This window comes from Magallana gigas, chromosome 7, assembly GCF_963853765.1.
Source record: "Magallana gigas chromosome 7, xbMagGiga1.1, whole genome shotgun sequence".
Classification (NCBI taxonomy): Eukaryota; Metazoa; Mollusca; class Bivalvia; order Ostreida; family Ostreidae; genus Magallana; species Magallana gigas.
The window spans coordinates 45,693,083-45,712,422 of NC_088859.1; the positions used below are offsets into that span (position 1 = coordinate 45,693,083).

At 34.0% G+C, this 19,340-nt stretch overlaps 1 protein-coding gene across 3 annotated transcripts; it reads right to left on the minus strand.

Annotated features, from left to right (window-relative positions):
- Nucleotides 1-555: 555 nt before the first annotated feature.
- Nucleotides 556-17,693, minus strand: LOC105332571 (A disintegrin and metalloproteinase with thrombospondin motifs 6). Of its 3 annotated transcripts, XM_011435208.4 has the most exons (24): nucleotides 17,049-17,678; nucleotides 16,511-16,866; nucleotides 14,867-15,017; nucleotides 14,552-14,760; nucleotides 13,891-13,974; nucleotides 13,200-13,330; nucleotides 12,639-12,682; nucleotides 12,336-12,441; nucleotides 12,081-12,230; nucleotides 11,714-11,855; nucleotides 11,513-11,623; nucleotides 10,296-10,441; nucleotides 9,724-9,787; nucleotides 9,486-9,588; nucleotides 9,134-9,267; nucleotides 8,623-8,746; nucleotides 8,442-8,522; nucleotides 7,682-7,845; nucleotides 7,317-7,449; nucleotides 7,057-7,186; nucleotides 6,536-6,740; nucleotides 5,684-5,860; nucleotides 4,685-4,838; nucleotides 556-1,329 (listed from the first exon to the last, which is right to left on the minus strand). In XM_011435208.4, the coding sequence occupies exons 1-24, from the start codon at nucleotides 17,158-17,160 to the stop codon at nucleotides 1,208-1,210; spliced, it is 3,333 nt and encodes a 1,110-aa protein (XP_011433510.3). In that variant the 5' UTR covers nucleotides 17,161-17,678; the 3' UTR covers nucleotides 556-1,207. The 3 variants fall into 3 exon arrangements, with proteins under 3 accessions (XP_011433510.3, XP_011433511.3, XP_011433512.3); XM_011435209.4 differs by lacking the exons at nucleotides 16,511-16,866; nucleotides 17,049-17,678 and adding an exon at nucleotides 15,532-15,631; XM_011435210.4 differs by lacking the exons at nucleotides 556-1,329; nucleotides 4,685-4,838; nucleotides 5,684-5,860 and having other exon boundaries at nucleotides 6,601-6,740; nucleotides 7,057-7,182; nucleotides 17,049-17,693.
- Between the last annotated feature and the right edge of the window lie 1,647 nt (nucleotides 17,694-19,340).

The following is a 19,340-nucleotide window of genomic DNA, read 5'->3' on the forward strand; positions in this document are numbered from 1 at the left end:
TCATCTTGTCTCTTTTCCTGTATGAATTAGATTTAAAAAAAGAAATGAAATAGATGATGAAAATGGTGTTTGGGAAAAACCCCAAAGAGAACTTAGAAACGGACATTTTGTACTTTAAAGGAACTAGTCGCTGCCAATGCATTCTAAAAATACAGGAAATGTCCGATTTCATACATGTAACACAATCTTGCTACTTTAAAATTAACTCTACATCAGGACTTAAAAGGATATAGTAGTAGACAACTTGATGCGACCAACTCCACCATTTTATTATTCAACTACTACTGTTACCTTTGTAACTGAATGAATGTGGTAAAATTTATATTTCCTGTTATCTCTTAAATCTTTCCATTTATGGCAAAGCAATATGAAAATGTTACTATACTAGAAACATGATACATCAATTGGTGCCCGATTTACCAGTACAATACACCGCTACCTTTGTCAAAAAAAGGCTTCTTTTCTTTAATTGGACCAGGCCAATCTAAATCAATGTCACTTGATTACTGAATCATCATTACTTTCTGACCCTGAATTGAGAGACTTGACACTATGTTAAAATACTACTGTTTTAATAAGATGAACCTAACAGTGCTCAGACATTATAAACCTGTGATACATGTACGTATATACTGTATACAATGTTCAATAATCATTATATTCTTTTGTGGTTTGCATAAAAGACATCAAGGCACCTCATCTCACGTACAAGAATAACTGTAACCTAGAATGAATTCGAGCTTACATACATAAATTAAATACACAATTTTTTGGATTTGACAAATGCTTGAGGAGTCATAAATTTTGCAAACTTTCCCTCCATGCACAATTTTCCACACTTACAGCTCAAAATAATTAGTACAACATTTCTAAAAATACCTATTTAAAAAAAAGTGAAATAGGCCATTTCTATCTACGTTCTACTAAAATAAATGTATTTTGCAATTTCTACATGTTAGAGAGTAAAAAAGATCAATATTAGTTATTGTCACTAAATACTACATATACTAAGACCAGAAAATCTTTAGAAGAATTTACACACAAAACAATGGAGTTTTAAAAAAACATATGACTGTTGATAGGCACTTCAACTCATAGACAGTCAAAAAGCTGCTGCACCACTGCAAGGTAACTCTGGATGGATCAGATTGAGTCTGGCTGTGTAGGTCTTAACGAGTTCTCAGTCTTTGCTGTAGCTGGACAGACCCTAAGGTGTTTGCTCAGAGTCTCTACATGACTGACAGCACATCCTGTAGAAGTAACCACGGTTACAGACCTTGTGCTTCACAACCAGTGGACAGAAGTGGGCGTGGTCTTGATCCGTGCATTCTGCAGAGTACATGCATTAGATCTCATTAAGCATCAATTACTAGAAAACATTTAGCTGTAGTTTGCATTAACTTCTATGGACTATATCTTTTAACAAAGCCACAGGCCTTACCAATAACCATTTCCATTAACCAATAACCATGTGCTTTATTGGGAAATTAGGGTCTCTCTTTTTATTCCAAGTATCTATTTATATTCCACAAGTCTTTCAATTTTTTTCCAAACATTTTAATTACACAACATAGAGACTTCATAATTGATGACCGGGCCAAGGTCAATGGTAAGAATTGGTAAATTTCAAGGTTATTTATTAAGACAAGAGTCAAGTTGATAACAATGATTTGATTAGTTACAGAGGTAATAAACAAACCTCTTTGTTATTACATTAACATGGCCTTTATATATATATCTTCTAAATATACTTTAGCCTAGTCATATTCTATTGTTTTGAAGGCATCAATGTCATTGTGACAATTAAACTACTTTTAAAGTATATGTCTTAAATGCTTGGTCCAATTTATTCCAAATTTTATGTTCGTGCTTTTAAAAGAAGGTTTTGCTTAGCATTTGTATGATGATAGGCATTGCAGTATTTTTCCCAGTCAATTAAGCCATATTTCCATGAAAAAATGATATACAAAATTTGCTTACTTAACAAACCTTACATAAAAGGGTACAGCGTTATTTCAGAGGCAGGTGTGATTGTATTAAGACTTTTATAAATTAACACTTGCTATAAACAAAGAAATTAAGATTTTAAGAAATGTTTATGCCTGTTAAATAAACCTCATGTGTACATTTATTTTCACTAATATTTCTGAAGTTTGTTTACAACCGATGAATAAAATGCGGGTTGAATAAATGCAACCATTTGGGGGACGAAACCAAATGATTCCCTTTTCAAAACAATCCTATAGTGCATACAGAAATTATTATTTGATTTAAATATTTCTATCTTTGAAAGAAGTCCGATTTTGCTGGTGTAAATAGGCGAAAGACTCTAACTTTTTTAGATAGTGGTTTGTACTGAAAATGTTAAAGCTAAAAAATTGGACCAAGCAGCTTTAAACATCTACTATCAAAATAGTCACACTAGAAAAAGGTTTTCCCATCAACTTGTTTTGATTCCTTTTTTATTTTTAATTCTCTCATGGAACTTTTTTGGCTATTTCTGACTGAATGCAAATGTAAAAGATTTTCATCAAAATATCTACATGCAGTTTTCTTGATTCATTGAATACATTCATCTGCGTTTATATGCACAGCTTCACAGATGCAATCATTTATTTACAAGATGTGTTTGATAAACAAAACAAAATTTATGGCTTATTTTCACATACCGATCAGTCTGTTGTAACATAGGTATGCACAAAAAATACAAACTAAAAAATGCATGTCTGAATTAAATAGAATTTTATGAGCCAAAAAATGTAGAGAAATATTTTAAGTGCATTGCAATTCTTTTGTCCAAACCATAAATCATTTTTACCCACAATAACTAAATAATCAACCCCCCAGACAGAAGCCAAAAATTAACATGACCCACCAGTATTAGTGTAATTGTATGCACAATCCTCTATATAAATATACATCATAATGATCATACTTATTGTTCTAAACTTTCAATCATCTTTAGAATCTTTGACTATCTATGTGTATAATTTCCTGGTTTTTAACACATAATTCATTAACATTTCATAACTTTCTGTGTGAATCTCTCACTGTGGTGTCAGATGCTTAAAAGATGATTTATAGTTCATGTCCGATCAATGCGCCTTGAGTTCATTCACTGAGTTCATATGACTGCCCCTTGTTGATTTCAATGTCACTTAGTTCTTGTTAAGCAATGAACAATTCTACAGGAATGGCAGACATTGCAAAGTACGGACCAGATCACACCATGAACATAATATAACTTATGTTTTTTAAGTAATTTCTTTTTAAATATTTCCACTTCAGCAGTCCCAGAATGAATGAAAGTGTCACAAAAACATCAGGAACTATTTTTATGCTTGACATACTCATTAACAAACTATTTAATTAAGATGTCACTCTTGCACTTATATTTCTTCTTGAGGGATCATGACATAATACTTGGCTTTGTATACACCTCTCCCTCATCCTCAGTAATTGTTGTAAATTTGTGTACATTTGTATAAATATTGTTCATGTTTCCATTCTTCACAGAAATTATATTTACCAACACTTGGTAACATGGGTATAACAATGAAGACCCTGTATATAGTCAGTCTTATTTTGTCAAAAATAAATATATAACACTGATGAGACTCATATTACGCACAACAATATTATACATTTCTTATTCTACATAAAGTGTGATAACTCTTACCAATGGGTCTTACTTCATCTAGTAGTGATTATTTTAAAATCATTCCAATTACTATTATACAAGTATTAATCATTACTTTGTTAATATTATTATTACAAGTATTTACAATATACCTGTATGATTTTAAATTTACATAGTTTCGTTTAATTTAAATCAGCGGTTGCAAATTATATTTATTCAATAAAATGAAGTATGTCTGACACATATTGAGAGTCCTTGCATTTTATCAGGGACGTATATACTATTAGATGTATATATGTTATATATGTCTTTGATTTTATAATGCAGTCAGCTCATAAAACCTGTATTACTATAAAACCAACATGCAGAGGCATAAGTCTAAACACTAATCTTGGAAACAACCAATAGAAATGACTGTCTTAAATGTCAACTGTGTTGATGCCGCCATGGCTCTCCCATTTATGTAACAAACTGGTTGGCAATACTTTATTTACATTGTTAAATTAACTCACTATTTATGAATATTGAATTGAAGGTAAATAATATGAATTTTCTTTGCTTTCTTTGTTTGTGTAATATGGATATCTAATGGATTTTAGAAATTCTGTCATAATCTAGATCCCATAATAGCCTTACTCTCTAAATACATATATAAACATTTATCAAGTATTTTATATATTTTTTCAAACTGTTGCTCAATAGAAATTGCAGAATCTTGTCCCATATATACCAGTACAAATGTATTAATACTCCCCCAAGACCCCAGGGTTTTTTTTTTAGGAAAGAATCCAATCACCATATAATTAAATTCCCCTTATCATCTTGCCCTTTATACATGTCTTTAAATTTTCCAGTGTCTTTGTCTGAGATAGAACTATAAATCAAAATTTTAAAACAATCACAAGAGATTTTGGCTATAATTTTGGTTGGTATGTGGTTAATTTTATCAAAAAGACCTTTATACGATCTAATCAAGTGACCAACCAAAATGATCTTATAAAAGTCAAAGAATGATTCTTTTTTCCTGAAATAAATCTGACTTACCTAGCCTGGGGGAGTGCTTGCTCTCACAGTAGGACTGACACTCCCTGACCAGCGTGGGCCGGAGTCTGGCATCACAGCCACTGGACAGCTTACCAGCGTGGTCCAGACATACAACCACTCGTGATTGTCTCCCTTTACCGCATTTTGCTGAGCACTAAAGTGAGGATATAAACATGATAAATATGATGGCTTCATTTCAATCAACTGTTTTATAGGTATTTCATATTTGATTACAATGCAATCCTCAACTCATTGAACTCATTGTTCACACTATAATCTCAATTCCACACTCATCATATTAAACTCTTCTTCTGATTCCACACTTACCACATCCTACTTCTTAACTTGAATTCAACACTCACAATACAACATGATCCATCCCAATCTTTAACTCTCCTACTCTCATTCAATTTTACACTTCCAATTTCTCATTCTCTTTGCCAATTCTACATTCATATATCATTCCCCTTTTATTTTGCTATTCCACACTCACCATATCTTCCATTTAAAATATCACCATATCTAATTCTACACTCAACATATTGTATACAAGGAAATATTCGCCCATCCGTTTATTTTCGCCCCTTTCACCCTCATTGTCAACTGGCAAACTTAAGACTGGGCAAATTAAAATGTCTCAAACTATCTCTCTTAAGTTTAAACACATCTATGTCAGGTGGATTTCAAGATGGGGTGAAATTGTGAGAGTGGAAGGGCAAAAATTACACGGGGCGAAAATTACCCTGTATACAGTATACTAGTTTACTCCATACAAAATATCACCATATCCAATTCAACACTCACCACATTCCTCTCTCTTTCCAATTTTGACTCAAAAGTCACCATATCCCTTCAATACCAATTCAACACTTACCATGTCACATAACATACTTCTCTATATTCCGATTGCATTCAAAACTCATCTCATTATATGGCAATCTATATTTCTATTTAACAATAACCCCCCCCCCCCTTCTCTCAATATCAATTAGAACTCACTGTATCCCACTTCCCTGCTTTCCACTCGGGTCCAGGACAAGCATTGTCATTACACTTCTGTACAATGGCTGGCTTCTGGTCAGATTGACACTTCTTGCTGTCCAGGTATTTTCTCTGGTCACTGGTCATACACATTACATCCCTTTTCTGCTCCCCCTCACCACAGGTTGAGGAACACTAGGAAACAACATCAAAACTAAATATTAAGATTTAAAACATAATTTAATACATGTACTGAATGAGTGATTTTAAAGAACATTGATAAATCATTCCAGAGTTATCTTTCTTAGAACTCCATTTAAAAAGTCAGAAAATTGGCAATCAATCAGAATTTGACCCAAAGTTTAAACTAATTATACAATTAAAAGTAGATTCCTTAATTTTTGTGAGCTCTTTATTCAGCAATTCCACTTTTTATCAAATCATGAGAATACAAAATTACGAGCACCAAACTTTTTTTGCAATTTAATATACAGTCAAACTTTGTTATCTCGAACTAGATGGGACTGTTTAAAAACTTCGAGATACCCAAGTATTCGAGATATTGAGGGTAAAATAATTTAAACAAATAAGTGGTTGGGACTTACAAATTACTTCGATACACCCATTGTATTCGAGATATCAGTGTTCGAGATATCGAAGTTCAACTGTACTTTTTACACAATTTTACACAAACGTTAATTCAAAGCTTTTAATAAGGAATCTACAGTATATCTGTTTTAAAGATCCTGTGACATGACTGCTTACCATACTGCCTTCAACTCTTGGCTGGACTGTCTTTTGATCTTTTTTTTTCTTAAAATAAAATTAATCTAAAAGCTACTTTTAATTACACTTAAGGATACAACTTACTTTTCCCCAGTCTGCCGCTACCCAAGCTGCGGGACAATCGGTCCTTCGACAGCGGCGGTGGGAGTTAGGTTTGGGCAGCACACAATCGCTATCAGGGAGGATGGTCTTCTCTGTTTGGCTGACCACCTGCACACAAAGGACTGTCCTTATCTTCCTCCCTGCCCCACAAGTAACACTGCAGTGGGACCAGTCGCTTACTGACCATCTATAAAAAAAATACTAATCACTTATCATAACGTTAACTCTTAAGTGTTGCATTTATTGTAATTTGAAATGTCAAAGATACCAAACAAATTGTTTGTATGTTCCATAAACTAAGCATAAATGATAAAGTACATATATGGGTATCCAAAAATTTTAATTTTTAATTTTGGCTATCGTCCTATATTTTTATAATAATATCAAATATTTAATTTTATTTAAAAAAATAATATTTAATCTTCTAAAGGAGATGACCATCGAGCCCTCCTGAAAACTAAACAAAAACATTTTTGTTACATATACAGAGATGAATGCCTTACTCTCTAGGACATGGGTTCTGGTTGCACTCCTCCTCTCTAGTATCTGGTTTAGAGGCGCTGTCACACAGGGTTTCTGAGGCGTCTGACTGATCCTGACTATTGACACAAACTGGGACTGAAGTCCTTCTTCCTAGCCAAAAGTATACTCAGATTCCAATGAACATTCCCATTCAAATCAACCCGAATAGCTTTTTAATGATATCTAGAAATTTCATTTAACTTTAAAGAATTTAGTTTTAATAACATGCTGTAGTTTTTACCTTTGCCACAAGTTCCTGAGCAGGGTGACCAGAAATGGTTCCAGATATAAGAAGAGTTTGCTGCCGATCCTGAGGTGTTTTTTGGAAAGTTGTACTCATAATAGATTCCTTTATTGTGTTCTTGCAATATTATCTGGAAAAAAAAACCATCCAGCTTAATATTAGAATAATGAACTGCTTTGTGTAAACTGTATTACACATGTAATATACAACTTTTATTTACTGTGGCTTTAATTCACTTCTAGCCAATGCTTTTTTGATTTACCAAGACTGGTATACCCAACAGGGCCTCTGCTGGTTAATAAGGTGTGTGAACAAAATTGTTAAATATACAATCAACCTAAAAGAAATAAATGAGAATTTACCATAAACACTACATCCTCAGTGGTGGGCCCAGTAGAGTGTATCACTTCTGGTTGTCCATCCAAGCGCTCGTAATTAAACACCGTTCCCGCTCCATAGAACATCCGCGGCCAATCTACCGTCCAACCGCCATTGATCAGGAACATGTTTGACATGTTTTTCAAAGCTGAAACAGTAAAGGGGAAATGCATGCCTGTTGAGTCCATTTAAGCACTGAATCATTATTTTTATTAAGATATAGTCTTATAACTGCGGCGGTGTGTGCATACAAATTGAGTAACGTTAGTGTGTTATGAAAATTTGCAACAAATTATATTTACATTTTTAAACTTCTTGCCTTGTCTGCAAATGTGATTTATACATCAAAATTTCTGTTGTATCCTGAGAGTAAGTTCAATTTAATGGAAGAGCCACTATAACAGCCACAAGCGTGAACTTTAATTCTCGCTTGGATGTTGCATTTTACAGCGTTCAACGTTTGTGACATCATAATAGCTAGAACTCGTCATTTTTACCTTTGTGCACCCTGTGTGTGTTACGGTCTTATAACTGCAGTATCTTTCCACACACTTTACATGCAAGAAGTATTTGGAATGTAAATATATGACATATGAACGGGTCATATTAAAGGATATCAAAAGTTGAAACAATACAATCAAAGAAAGAGACCAAGGGTAAATGATAAAATGCCTTAAATAGTTATATAATTTTCTTGGAAATCTTCATTGCTTTACAATATGCTTTTACTAGTTCATCAATTACCTAAATAATTTAGAGATTCCACTATTTCTGACACACGTATATGAACTGCGCCTTTAGGAATTCTGACTATTTCTTGGTATGCTGCAATATAAGGAATTGAAATGAGATTGATTCATGACACATCAAAACTTCACATCACACAGGGATGTATGTAGACCCAAACTCTCAACATTATACTCACTTCCCGGTGACACTATTTTGTTGTACGTCCCATTCACATTGTAACACGAAGAATTATCTCCGTTACAAACTCCACAGAAGTCCTCGACCACCACAGATCCCAGAATTCCATCACATCCCACAGGCTGCAATAAAATTCATACATGTAACAACTTACATTGACAATTGATGTATAGAAATTTCCCTGCAAATTAGCATGATTTTGAAAGTCAAGTTTACTTTTTACTAATGCCATAAGTTTTGGAGTGTATATAACAAACAAACTACATGTACGTTTTTTCTTTTTTTCATTTTGGCTCCATAAAAGGGTGTGTTTATTATACACCAGTGTGTATTAATACACATAATATTATATAAGACAAAATATATGGTATTTAAATCTGATTATATGAATGATGGTTTTCCGAAACAATCCTGTAAGAAAACCCTGACACCAAGAAATTTCTTAGATTTTCAACAGACTATATTTCTGATTCTCGGATCTACATTATGTAGCTGTTACACGTACATACCAGACATTTTCCATTGATACACATATCCATTTTGTCTGGGTAACATTTGGTTCCATCAATCACTTTACGGGCTTGTTCGGTGTAGAAGTTAAAACCGTCAGCAATACAATTCAATGCACAGGGCTTGTCATGAGCTGAAAGTAAAATATAAGCTTTTTTTTTCTAGAAATAAGCCTATGTTTTGTGTATTTAAATCCATATTCTGCAAATCTTTCTTTCATGGCAGTGCTGTTAAATCTGCCAAAATATGCCTGATAAAAATATTTGATTTATTTAGATATATTCTGCAGCATTTAAAGCAATTTGACTCAGGTAGTGTGTATATACTGCTTCTCTTAAGCTGGTGGCTTACCCCCAGAGAAAGGCTTCCAGTTGTAGTATTTCCCCCTGAAAGGTTTCTTGTTGAAATCCTCACACTGAAGTTCTCGGAAATCTTTTTCACTGTTCTGACATGCCTTTGATAAAGAAACGTAAAACATCTATTTTACATCTTTGTATATGATGTATGCACTTACATATCATTAAAATTCAAATCTAGAATTTCGAAAAGTCATTTTTCGGTTACATCATAAATTGATGGAGATTGATACCTCTATGTTACAGGACCTGTATCTTTTTCTCTGTCCAACACAATACTTTCCTCCATGTCTGGGCCTTCATATAAAATAGGACACTATGAAACATTGTTATTTAACACAATTTACAGCGAATCATTGGAATAATGGATGCTCATATTTTAAGGAATTACCTTAGCTGGCTCACCCTTTACCAGTGAATTTATATCCTTTGTATCTAAGATCATTTTCGATACAATCAAATGCACCAAATTGCACTCCTACCCACCGATGCATTTAATTAATTGGAACCAAAGAAAATTGGATAAAATGAATCAACCGGTAAATCATTCTACAGTATTTAGAATGGATTTACTTGCTAAGGTTTCCCCTCTTAATATATATGGGTATCAAATTACAAAAACATTTTATAGATTGTTCTGCATAACTAAGATAACAAAGAGTAAATTCAATTGGTTAAAACCTCCTTCAACCATTATTCAACATCGTTCTTAGGTCATACCAGATTTATTAAAAAATCAAACGGGGCAATAATCAAGGAACATTCATAAATGACAGTATAATAACTAAAATGTACATCTACTTACTCTGGATCGTTACATCTTCTGAAGCTTGACTCGATGCCCCCGCCACAGGTACGTGTACACATGTCCCAGCTCAACCACTGTCCCCAAGAACCATCCACCGGCTGCGGCTGGTAGTCAAGGGCGCGACACTCTCCCTGGTAACACCACTATAAAAGAAAGTAATAGCAACACTTAAGAATAAAGGCAATAGCAGCACCATAAAATAAATTAAATAATATCACCACAGATTAAATGTAATAACAACACCACAGAATAAATGTAATAACACCACTACAGAAGAAAGTAACAGCACCATTACAGAATAAATGTAATAACACCACTTAAAAAAAAGGAATAGCACCACTACAGAAAAAAGTGAAAGCACCACTACAGAAAAAAGTACACGTAATAACACCACTACAGATTAAATGTAATAATACCACCACCACAGAATAAATGTAATAGCAGTGCCACAGAATAAATGTAATAGATTCACTATAGCTACAGGTCTTTAGCTTCTAAACTAAAATAATTCGGATGGAAAACCTGGGAGCTTCAGTTTCGTCTGTGTTAAAAAGTTGCAATTTATGGTGCACAATAACTTGCGCTTGCTTTGGACAGATTAATCCTATTTATAGACAAATTCTGTGGAAATAATTAACACCATTAAATTCTTAAGACAATTAACTAGTGATGTCATTGCTTTACTTGTTTTAGACTCTCTTTTAAACATGTTAACCTACATCAGAAAACGAAGAATGTTAATTTCTCGTGCAGATCGAGAGACGCAATTTTTACATGTATGATGTAAACAAACTACACTACTTCGTTCTCTTTAAGGAGCTGGTGATGGTGTTTATAAGAATATCAGAGGCAAGTAAAGTGACAATATCTCAAGTAAAATGTCTTAGAAATTTTTCAGAATATTTAATGTGTTACAAAATAAGATTAATCAGTTAAAAATTAGCTCAAGATTTTGTACCCTTTAAATTGCAAATTTTTAACATGCAAGGAACTGTAGCTCCCAGGTCGTCCATCCAGATTTTTTCAGACCAGGAGCAACAGACCTGCAGCTAGATCCATTACAGAATAACTGTTATACGCACCATTTGGAAAAAATTTCATTCATTCATTCTTACCTCATCAGGTATAAATAAATGCCTTAGTAATGTAATTATTTCATTTTAACAATATTGAAATTTTTGAAATGAAGTGTTCATTGGCCGACTTTTACTGACCCCTTTCTCCTTGGTGTTGGTGATGTAACAGCCAGTCCCATCTGCTGCAGGAATTCCCTTGGTTTTACACTCTCCTTGCTCATCCACACACCACAGCTCACTACAAACCAACTGTAATGCATGAGAAAGGCTTCAATGTAATGCTTGATACAATACTACAGAATGCTATACAGTCGGACAATATGGAATGCTGGGATATACCTCGGGCTTACAGCTCCTGGACTGGCTGTTGTACATGATCTTACACTGCTCCGTGCTGTCCCTCTTGACCTCTTGTACTCTGGGGTCAATGTGCTTCACATGTACCACAGGACTGTTGTCCAAACAGGCACTCTTCTCAGAGCTGAAAACATCAAAAATCATTTTTTCCATTCGATGGGTTCAATGAACAATGCAAATCATATACATGTTTTTCATGTTACTATATTCATATTAACTGTGATCATGAAAAATCTTCCTGTATATGATAAGAGTTGTAGAATTTTTTTTTAAAAATTACAAATAGTTATTGCCAAATATTTTTTTAAAAATACAAACACATTAGACATGTGTTACAGATCCTACTTACTCAATGAACTCTGTGATGTAGTTACGACTACAGAAGGACCAGTTAAATGGGCGTGTTTCTTTGGACAGTTGAGCTGCCATTAGTCCAGCCGTCATATTGGACCCTGGTACACCACAGTCATTCCCTAACCCATCATGTCGCATTCCAAAACTACAACAAAATCAGCTCTTCATAACCAAATTACAATTTATAATATGTATTTCATCTCATAGAGGAAATGCTAAGAAAATAATTTTGTGAGAAACTTGAAATTACTTGTGTCCGATTTCGTGGGCGATGGTGAAGGCGGAGGCCAGGCCGATGTCCTCATTGATACTACAGCTTCTGTCTCCCCCACACATCCCACTCAGAGGGGCCAGACCTAGGGCATAGGAGAACAATTCAATTGTGGTCTGGGATACACTCACCAACATTAATACATGTATCCTATTTTTTAATCAAACTGATAATAGAAATAATGAAGCAGTTTTGTCTACATCAAATTCTGTACATGTAACCTCTCTATCTAAGTATTTTCTGCAATGGCATATGGACCTTAATTTAATATATTTTACTCACCTAAAGTTCCACAGGGCTCGTTCTTGTATGAACAAATGTCATATCTGTAAAATACAAAAGTTTAACAATTGATCTCATCCTAATACTGTACATTCCTAGTTAAACGCAAGGAATTAATATTTGTGTAAAACCGAGAAGCAAATCTCGCAGATTTTAAAATCTTGCTTTTCCTTTTCAGACAGATGTAAACTAAATGAAACTTTGATAAAATTTTGGCATTTGCAATTTTGCATTCCCGTAATTTGATGCAAAACTGTTGAATTGTGAAATTAAGTACTCTCGTAAAATTAGAAATCTACAGTATTGTCACAATTATTATGACAGGTTTACCTGTTGCAACAAGAGTAACAAAATACAAGCACTTTTCTGCACAAAAGATGTTGATTTAAATGCAATTCACTTGCTTCAGCCTAAAGATATACATGTATAATACATGTATGATAAAAAAGCCAGATCTTATTTTACAAAAAGAAGACATTATTTACTGATATCATTGACCTTAGTGTTAAAGAAAGCAAAATTTGAACATTTGTGTATATTTATGGCTCAGCTGATATTTACCCTGTCAGTAGAACAGCATTGTCATGGTACATTCCTCCATGACCCGAAGAGGAGGAAAAGTTCAGAAAGTGCTGCCACTTACAGAAATTGTACAGGGATTGGTCAGCATCATGATTCAATGTCAGGTTAGCCTGAAACATATACATTTATGATCAGATATACTTATACAGTATTCTACTTACTCATAAGACTGGAACAAATCTACATATGATGTACACTTTACATGTTTTACCACCTAGACCATTTAAATAAATGACATAACATAATTAGAAAAAATATTCAGCATATGGGATAGAATAACATGAACTTGTGATATGTATAGCAACAAAAACAGGAAACTAGTCTGATTATTTTGAAGAATTAATTTTAATGTAGGGGGTAATCAAAATTTCATTGCAGAGACAATGCAATAAGTATAACAAACAAGTGCTTCACTTTACCTATTCATTTTTTGAATTTTATTCTTAAAAAATTCATTAAAATCTTGCTGAAATCATTATTATTGACATATAGATCAACTGAAATGTATTAAATTTCATTCCAGTAAAATCCCGATAAATTTCAAATTTAAGGACTGTACTAACATGCGTATGCCAGTACTGCTGATTTGATCGGGTTTTTTTTCTCTCATTTGTCACAGGGCACCTTAGTTTCTTTCATTATGATCCAAAGGGTGACATGGCGAACTAACCTGCTCTTTTTCAAAAACAATCAGCCGGCTGACCACTATGTTGACTGCATTTCCAATGCTGGCATCATGGTATAACTTAGCAACCTGACCTCAAATGAAGATGATTTTTCTCAAAATCAAATAGTACTCATACAAATCACAGAACGGTTTTAACAAGAGCCTGGGCTTTCAGTGGGATGTTACTATATTGTAATTAGTTTGCTCATCAACTTCTTATTTGCTAAGAAAAGCTCATTAATATTTATAGACAATCAGAAAGTTGTTTGCCAAGATCTGCTTTTTGTGTAAAATTGACACTGTTTCAACAAAATATATATCCCTGGATGAAATCATATTCATATCTTTTAGCCAATAACTTTCAAGACAGTTAAACATGAGTAGACCCAACCTTCATCAAATCAGAGTTTGTCACATACTGCCCAAAGTCCAAACTTTTGTTAAAACAGTTCTAATAAATAATGAGGAAATCTCTCTCTCTCTCTCTCTCTCTCTCTCTCTCTCTCTCTCTCTCTCTCTCTCTCTATTGACCCATCAGTACTAATAGTTAAATATGTTAATGTGATTTTTTAATTACAGCTGGTGTAAGACAAAGACTGTATAAAACATGCAGAAACCATAGCTCTTTGTAAATTCATTTAGGAAATCAAATGCATGCACTTACAATGTTCATGATGGACAGGACATAAGATTGTATGACTTTTTTGCCATGATATTCCACCATTTTGTGGTCAGCCACTACCAGTGTCTCTACATTCTTCTCCCGACTGACAGCAGATCTTGGGATTCGGTTCTTCTTTAACTTCAATTTTCCCTGGGACCTTATGTGTCTTGTATTGTCATTAACAGATTTATCCTTCTTTTCAAATATATCTATCAAGATTCATTTCATAATTAATAAATCAAAAAGCATTGGGTTTTTTTTTTATCAAATCAATTACTTATCTGAAATCAGTATTCAAACAAAACTCCCACTTACCTGTGACACCACAGTGGACATTATCCTTTGGGAACTGCATTGATGATCGTTTGTAGACAACATGGGGGTGTCCCTTGCCACTGTCACTACTTGTATCATTCCACAGAGGTTCAACAAAATAATCCTCATCTTGTGTTTGAAATATTCCGTGCTGTAAATATAAGTAGAAAAATGTCTCAAATCTCTATACATAAATATAATCTGTTAATTGGTAATATGATAAATATAAATTCAGTAGCAAACATTTCCATGTATCCAATGAAAAATTTAATTCAAATAGTCAAGTTAGATGTTAGTAATATATTTTACAATAATATTTCAATAAGATAATTTCAGTGAGATAATTAGTATAGCATTAATTAAACAAATTTTATCTTTATGTGGATAAAAGCTTAATAAACAGCTGATAAAGAAGTTATCTTATTTCTGTAATAGTATATGAATTTTTGTGATTGGCTTCAGCCTATCACAGTAGTGCTTGTATGAGGATATTATATCCCGTTTGGGCAATTGGTCCCAATCTATAAAAAGGAATACTTGTTCAGGTCTGTTTTCGGGACACATTCTTTTCACTGACAGTTTTAACTGTTTAACAACTTTATACATGTATACTCATTACTGACGTCTCAAAATCTCGCAAATTTGCTGTGAATAAGTTTTCTTACCTTAGCAGATCATTATATATCAGGTTGAACTTAAAGTTAAATAATGAAGTTGAATAAAAGACAGTTGAAACAAAAATATTTTTGCTTATTTTTTAACAGGATCTCGAATTAGCACAATAAAATAATACTTAAATCCGTGCAACCTACAGGTCTCCGGGTTTTGTTGAGTAACCGCTTACCATCTTATTCCAGAAAATTACAGAAAATAGAAATTCTACGACATAATTTTGCAAAAAAAAAAAAAAATATATTTCCACAGGTTTTTTTTTATATAATTTACGTATTATGAACGTATATATACTCCATATATAAAGTTTATCAATTGCAATTCGACTTTCAATTTTATAGATTGTGTAAAAAAAAAATCATTTGCCTTCGATGATAGAATGCTACTGTAGTGTAGGTATACAGCTGTAATTAGCGACAACGTACAGCTGCAATAGCTGTGGGTTTACTGTAGAAAAACAAATGTACTACGATGATCGAATCCAAATTCGGTAACTTCTACACTATGATAGATTTTTGTTATAATCCGTTTTCCGAACTGCAAATCGAAGACATATGTAGGATGTGGTCAAAAATGGAGATGAAATACTAATACGCAACCCCCACCTAAATGGAAATCATATTCGTGATATACGGTAAACTGTATACCGTATTAACGCGGTTTTTTTTTTTTTTGGGGGGGGGGGGGGGTCCGCCAGAAAAAAAAAATTAAATTATAAGCGTAAATATGATACAATATATATGGATATAATTTTGACCTGACAATTTAAAGTAATAACTCTTGCATCGGCACCCTCTCCTTCACCAGGTCTAGGCAACCTCCGTTTTTGGAGGCTGTTCACACTACCACCCTCAGCCTAGCTATTAAGAAATCTGCATATCGCAATTGCAATGTGCCATGAAACAGTTTGCTGTTAATTTCACATTGCCGTCTTTTTAGTTATCTATCCGTTTGAGTGTCATCAATATTTACCAAACCAAAGCAGTTGCTGATGGCGGCAGTGGACTCGTGGGGTCTCCTGCTGTAGCCCACATAGTGACAGTTCCGCCGGATGTTCACCGAGTGTTCCTCCCCATCGTTACCAAAGGCTCCGACAGAAAACGAGCGCGAAAGTAGCTCACGATTAATCTGTAATCTAAAGTGGAACTCCTGACCAAAGGCTGATATTCTGTAGAAGACAGTGGAGGGATTCTCTTGATTGGTTAGGTCCCTCCTCACCCGACCCTGGCTGTCGTAGTTAGACACGTTGTAACTCAGGAACCTGCCGTCCTCGTCCACTAGGGTGGGAATCACCATCTCATACTGACCAATTCGTTTTAAAAGAGCGGCTGAAAATTAAAAAAGAGGTGAAAGGTTAACGAGATTTCAATTTAACGTTGTTGCATTTCTTAAAGTGTTTCAAAAAAACGTCGCAGACATTTTTCGTGAGACCTTCCATATGGAACTACAATTGCTCTACCGAGAAATACAATAGCTATTCATTTTGGGAATTAACATTGTGTAATTTTACCTGTTTTCTCATTTTGTATCCTCTTATCATCTTTGTTTTCATTTTGCATATCGCTGACGCTTGCAGTTGTAAACTTTATCGCACAAATGCATAGAAATCCAACAATTCTCATCGTAATAAATATATATCTTGCTTAATTCCAAAATGTTCAAGAAACTATGAATAACGGTTTCCATAAACTGACGAGAACTGGTGTTAGAGCCCCTCCGTCGAAACCTTTTTTTTTTTTTTTACCTAAATCAAACTGATTTGAGTTAGCCTGGAATTGTTCTGAGCAGAGAAACTTTTTTTTTCTGTGATGCTGTGAGTAAATAAGAGTAAATCCATTCAAGCTCTGGCCCTGTAATAGCGGTGCTCCTCCTCTGGCGGGTTAATGTCCCAACTCCTTACACATATTGATGTTTGCAGTAGAGATAGACTTCCCCCCTCTATCAGCAATCACTTAACCTTGTCCATTAGCATTTCGTGTCTTAATTTGCTTTCAATTTTTTTTCAAAGCAAGCTCTCCAAATTGAATTTGCATGTAAATTATAACATGAAATAAAACAGGTCTAATGTCACTTGAGCGACGGAATAAAATTTGTGTTTTAATGATTTGATTTGATATTTAGGGCGGGCATACGAGCTAAACCCAGCCGTTACAACCTCTCCGGGAGAAACCCTCTCAAACAAAACCCACTTTGTAGTCAGAAAGACTAATGATACATGTCAGGTTCCTGGACACCAATTTTCACACAGTATCTTTTCCTCGGTCAGTAATTATTGTATCTCCTTTAAAATTAAAACCCGGGGGTACCCAAGGGGTCTTTTTAATAATTGCGACTCCCCGTCGAGGTCATAGTAATTGCATGCATAGAGAAAATGGCGAGGATTATCTGGACAATGAAGGGCCGAAGACTGGACAAAATCTTTCCATTGTCGGCAGATGAAGCTTTAAACCATATTCTGATTAAGCAAACCTTTAATTGGCGTATGACATCGTGCTGCTTTTCGTCGGAGTTTCTCTCTCCCCCTTTTTCTCTCTCTTTTTTGCAGACCAGTGCAAAAAAGACGAATGGCAGGCGATATTGAACGAATGGTGCAATTTTTCTTCACATAATTGAACAAGTCTGGGGGGTAAACTATAAATGCTAGTTCGTCGATGTTTTAATAAACAATTCCGTGAGAATAAGAAATATTGCGAAATAGGCTACTCATATAGAAATATTCAGTATTAATATTAGATATGATTCTTTAATTATGCACTATTTGAAGAAATGATAACATAAATGCAATGAAAATTTACAACGCAAACCATCGCTCTCTTGAATCGAAAATTAATTAAAATTAATTTCTGCTTTAAAATTATTTATTTCTCCACAAGGTTAGATAACTCATAAATCTCAGAACTTTGGTAAAACACTAAAAATGAAATTTCCTTTGATGATTAATAAAGTTTATGGAAAAAATATCAGCAAGATAGCACTGATCGAAAGATAGATCTAACATGCTGAGGCCAGTAAATGTTGGACAATTTTAAATTGTTTAACTTAAACATTAAAAATGAATCTCTTGTAAATTTAATTTAATCAGCATTTCACTGACTGATTGACCATATCTATACATGTAACCACCATGAATGATTTTTTTGGATGCTTCAATTACCCCCCCCCCCTCTCTCTCTCTCTCTCTCTCTCTCTCTCTCTCTCTCTCTCTCTCTCTCTCTCTCTCTCTTCTCAGAGATTAGATCTTAACATGGCCAAGAAACTTTATTGTGCTCCAACGCACTTGCAAAAATAATGATAAAAAATAATGCTGATGATGACAAAAAAATATTAAATATAAATAAATATGAGAAAGAAACAAATGGACAATGAACATAAAAGAATCAATTAAGAGTATAGATCGGTACCAGCCACAGAAATATACAAACATACCAAATGCCAAATAAATTCATGAAGTATTTCCTTCTCGGGTTGCTTTTGTGAGAAATTAATCTGTATATAACAAAAATCTCCATTTTCATTTTTTTTTTGTTCTTTATCAAATAATTTTTCACGGAAGTTGCATGTATGTAGGAGAATGATTCATTCTTTACCACCTCTCCATAATAAATTATTTATTCAAGAACAAAATAATCACACGGAATGTTAGGGGTGACGTTCGGAGTCAAAAAACCTCTCTGCTGGGGACTCGGGACAATACACACGGCGGTACACTGTACCCACTGACAGTCCCGGTCATTAATTGTGCAGAGAATTGCCTCCATTCGAAGATTTAATAACTTATCATTTACCATTCTAATTATCGGTG

Excerpts from the sequence above, each read along its gene's own strand:
- LOC105332571 (XM_011435208.4), bottom strand. The coding sequence starts at position 17,160 with ATGAGAATTGTTGGATTTCTATGCATTTGTGCGATAAAGTTTACAACT. Across the intron at positions 7,450-7,681 it reads CTGAGGATGTAGTGTTTATG|ATAATATTGCAAGAACACAA; the intron begins GTAAATTCTCAT and ends TTTTTTTTCCAG. Across the intron at positions 7,187-7,316 it reads CTCAGGAACTTGTGGCAAAG|GAAGAAGGACTTCAGTCCCA; the intron begins GTAAAAACTACA and ends ACTTTTGGCTAG.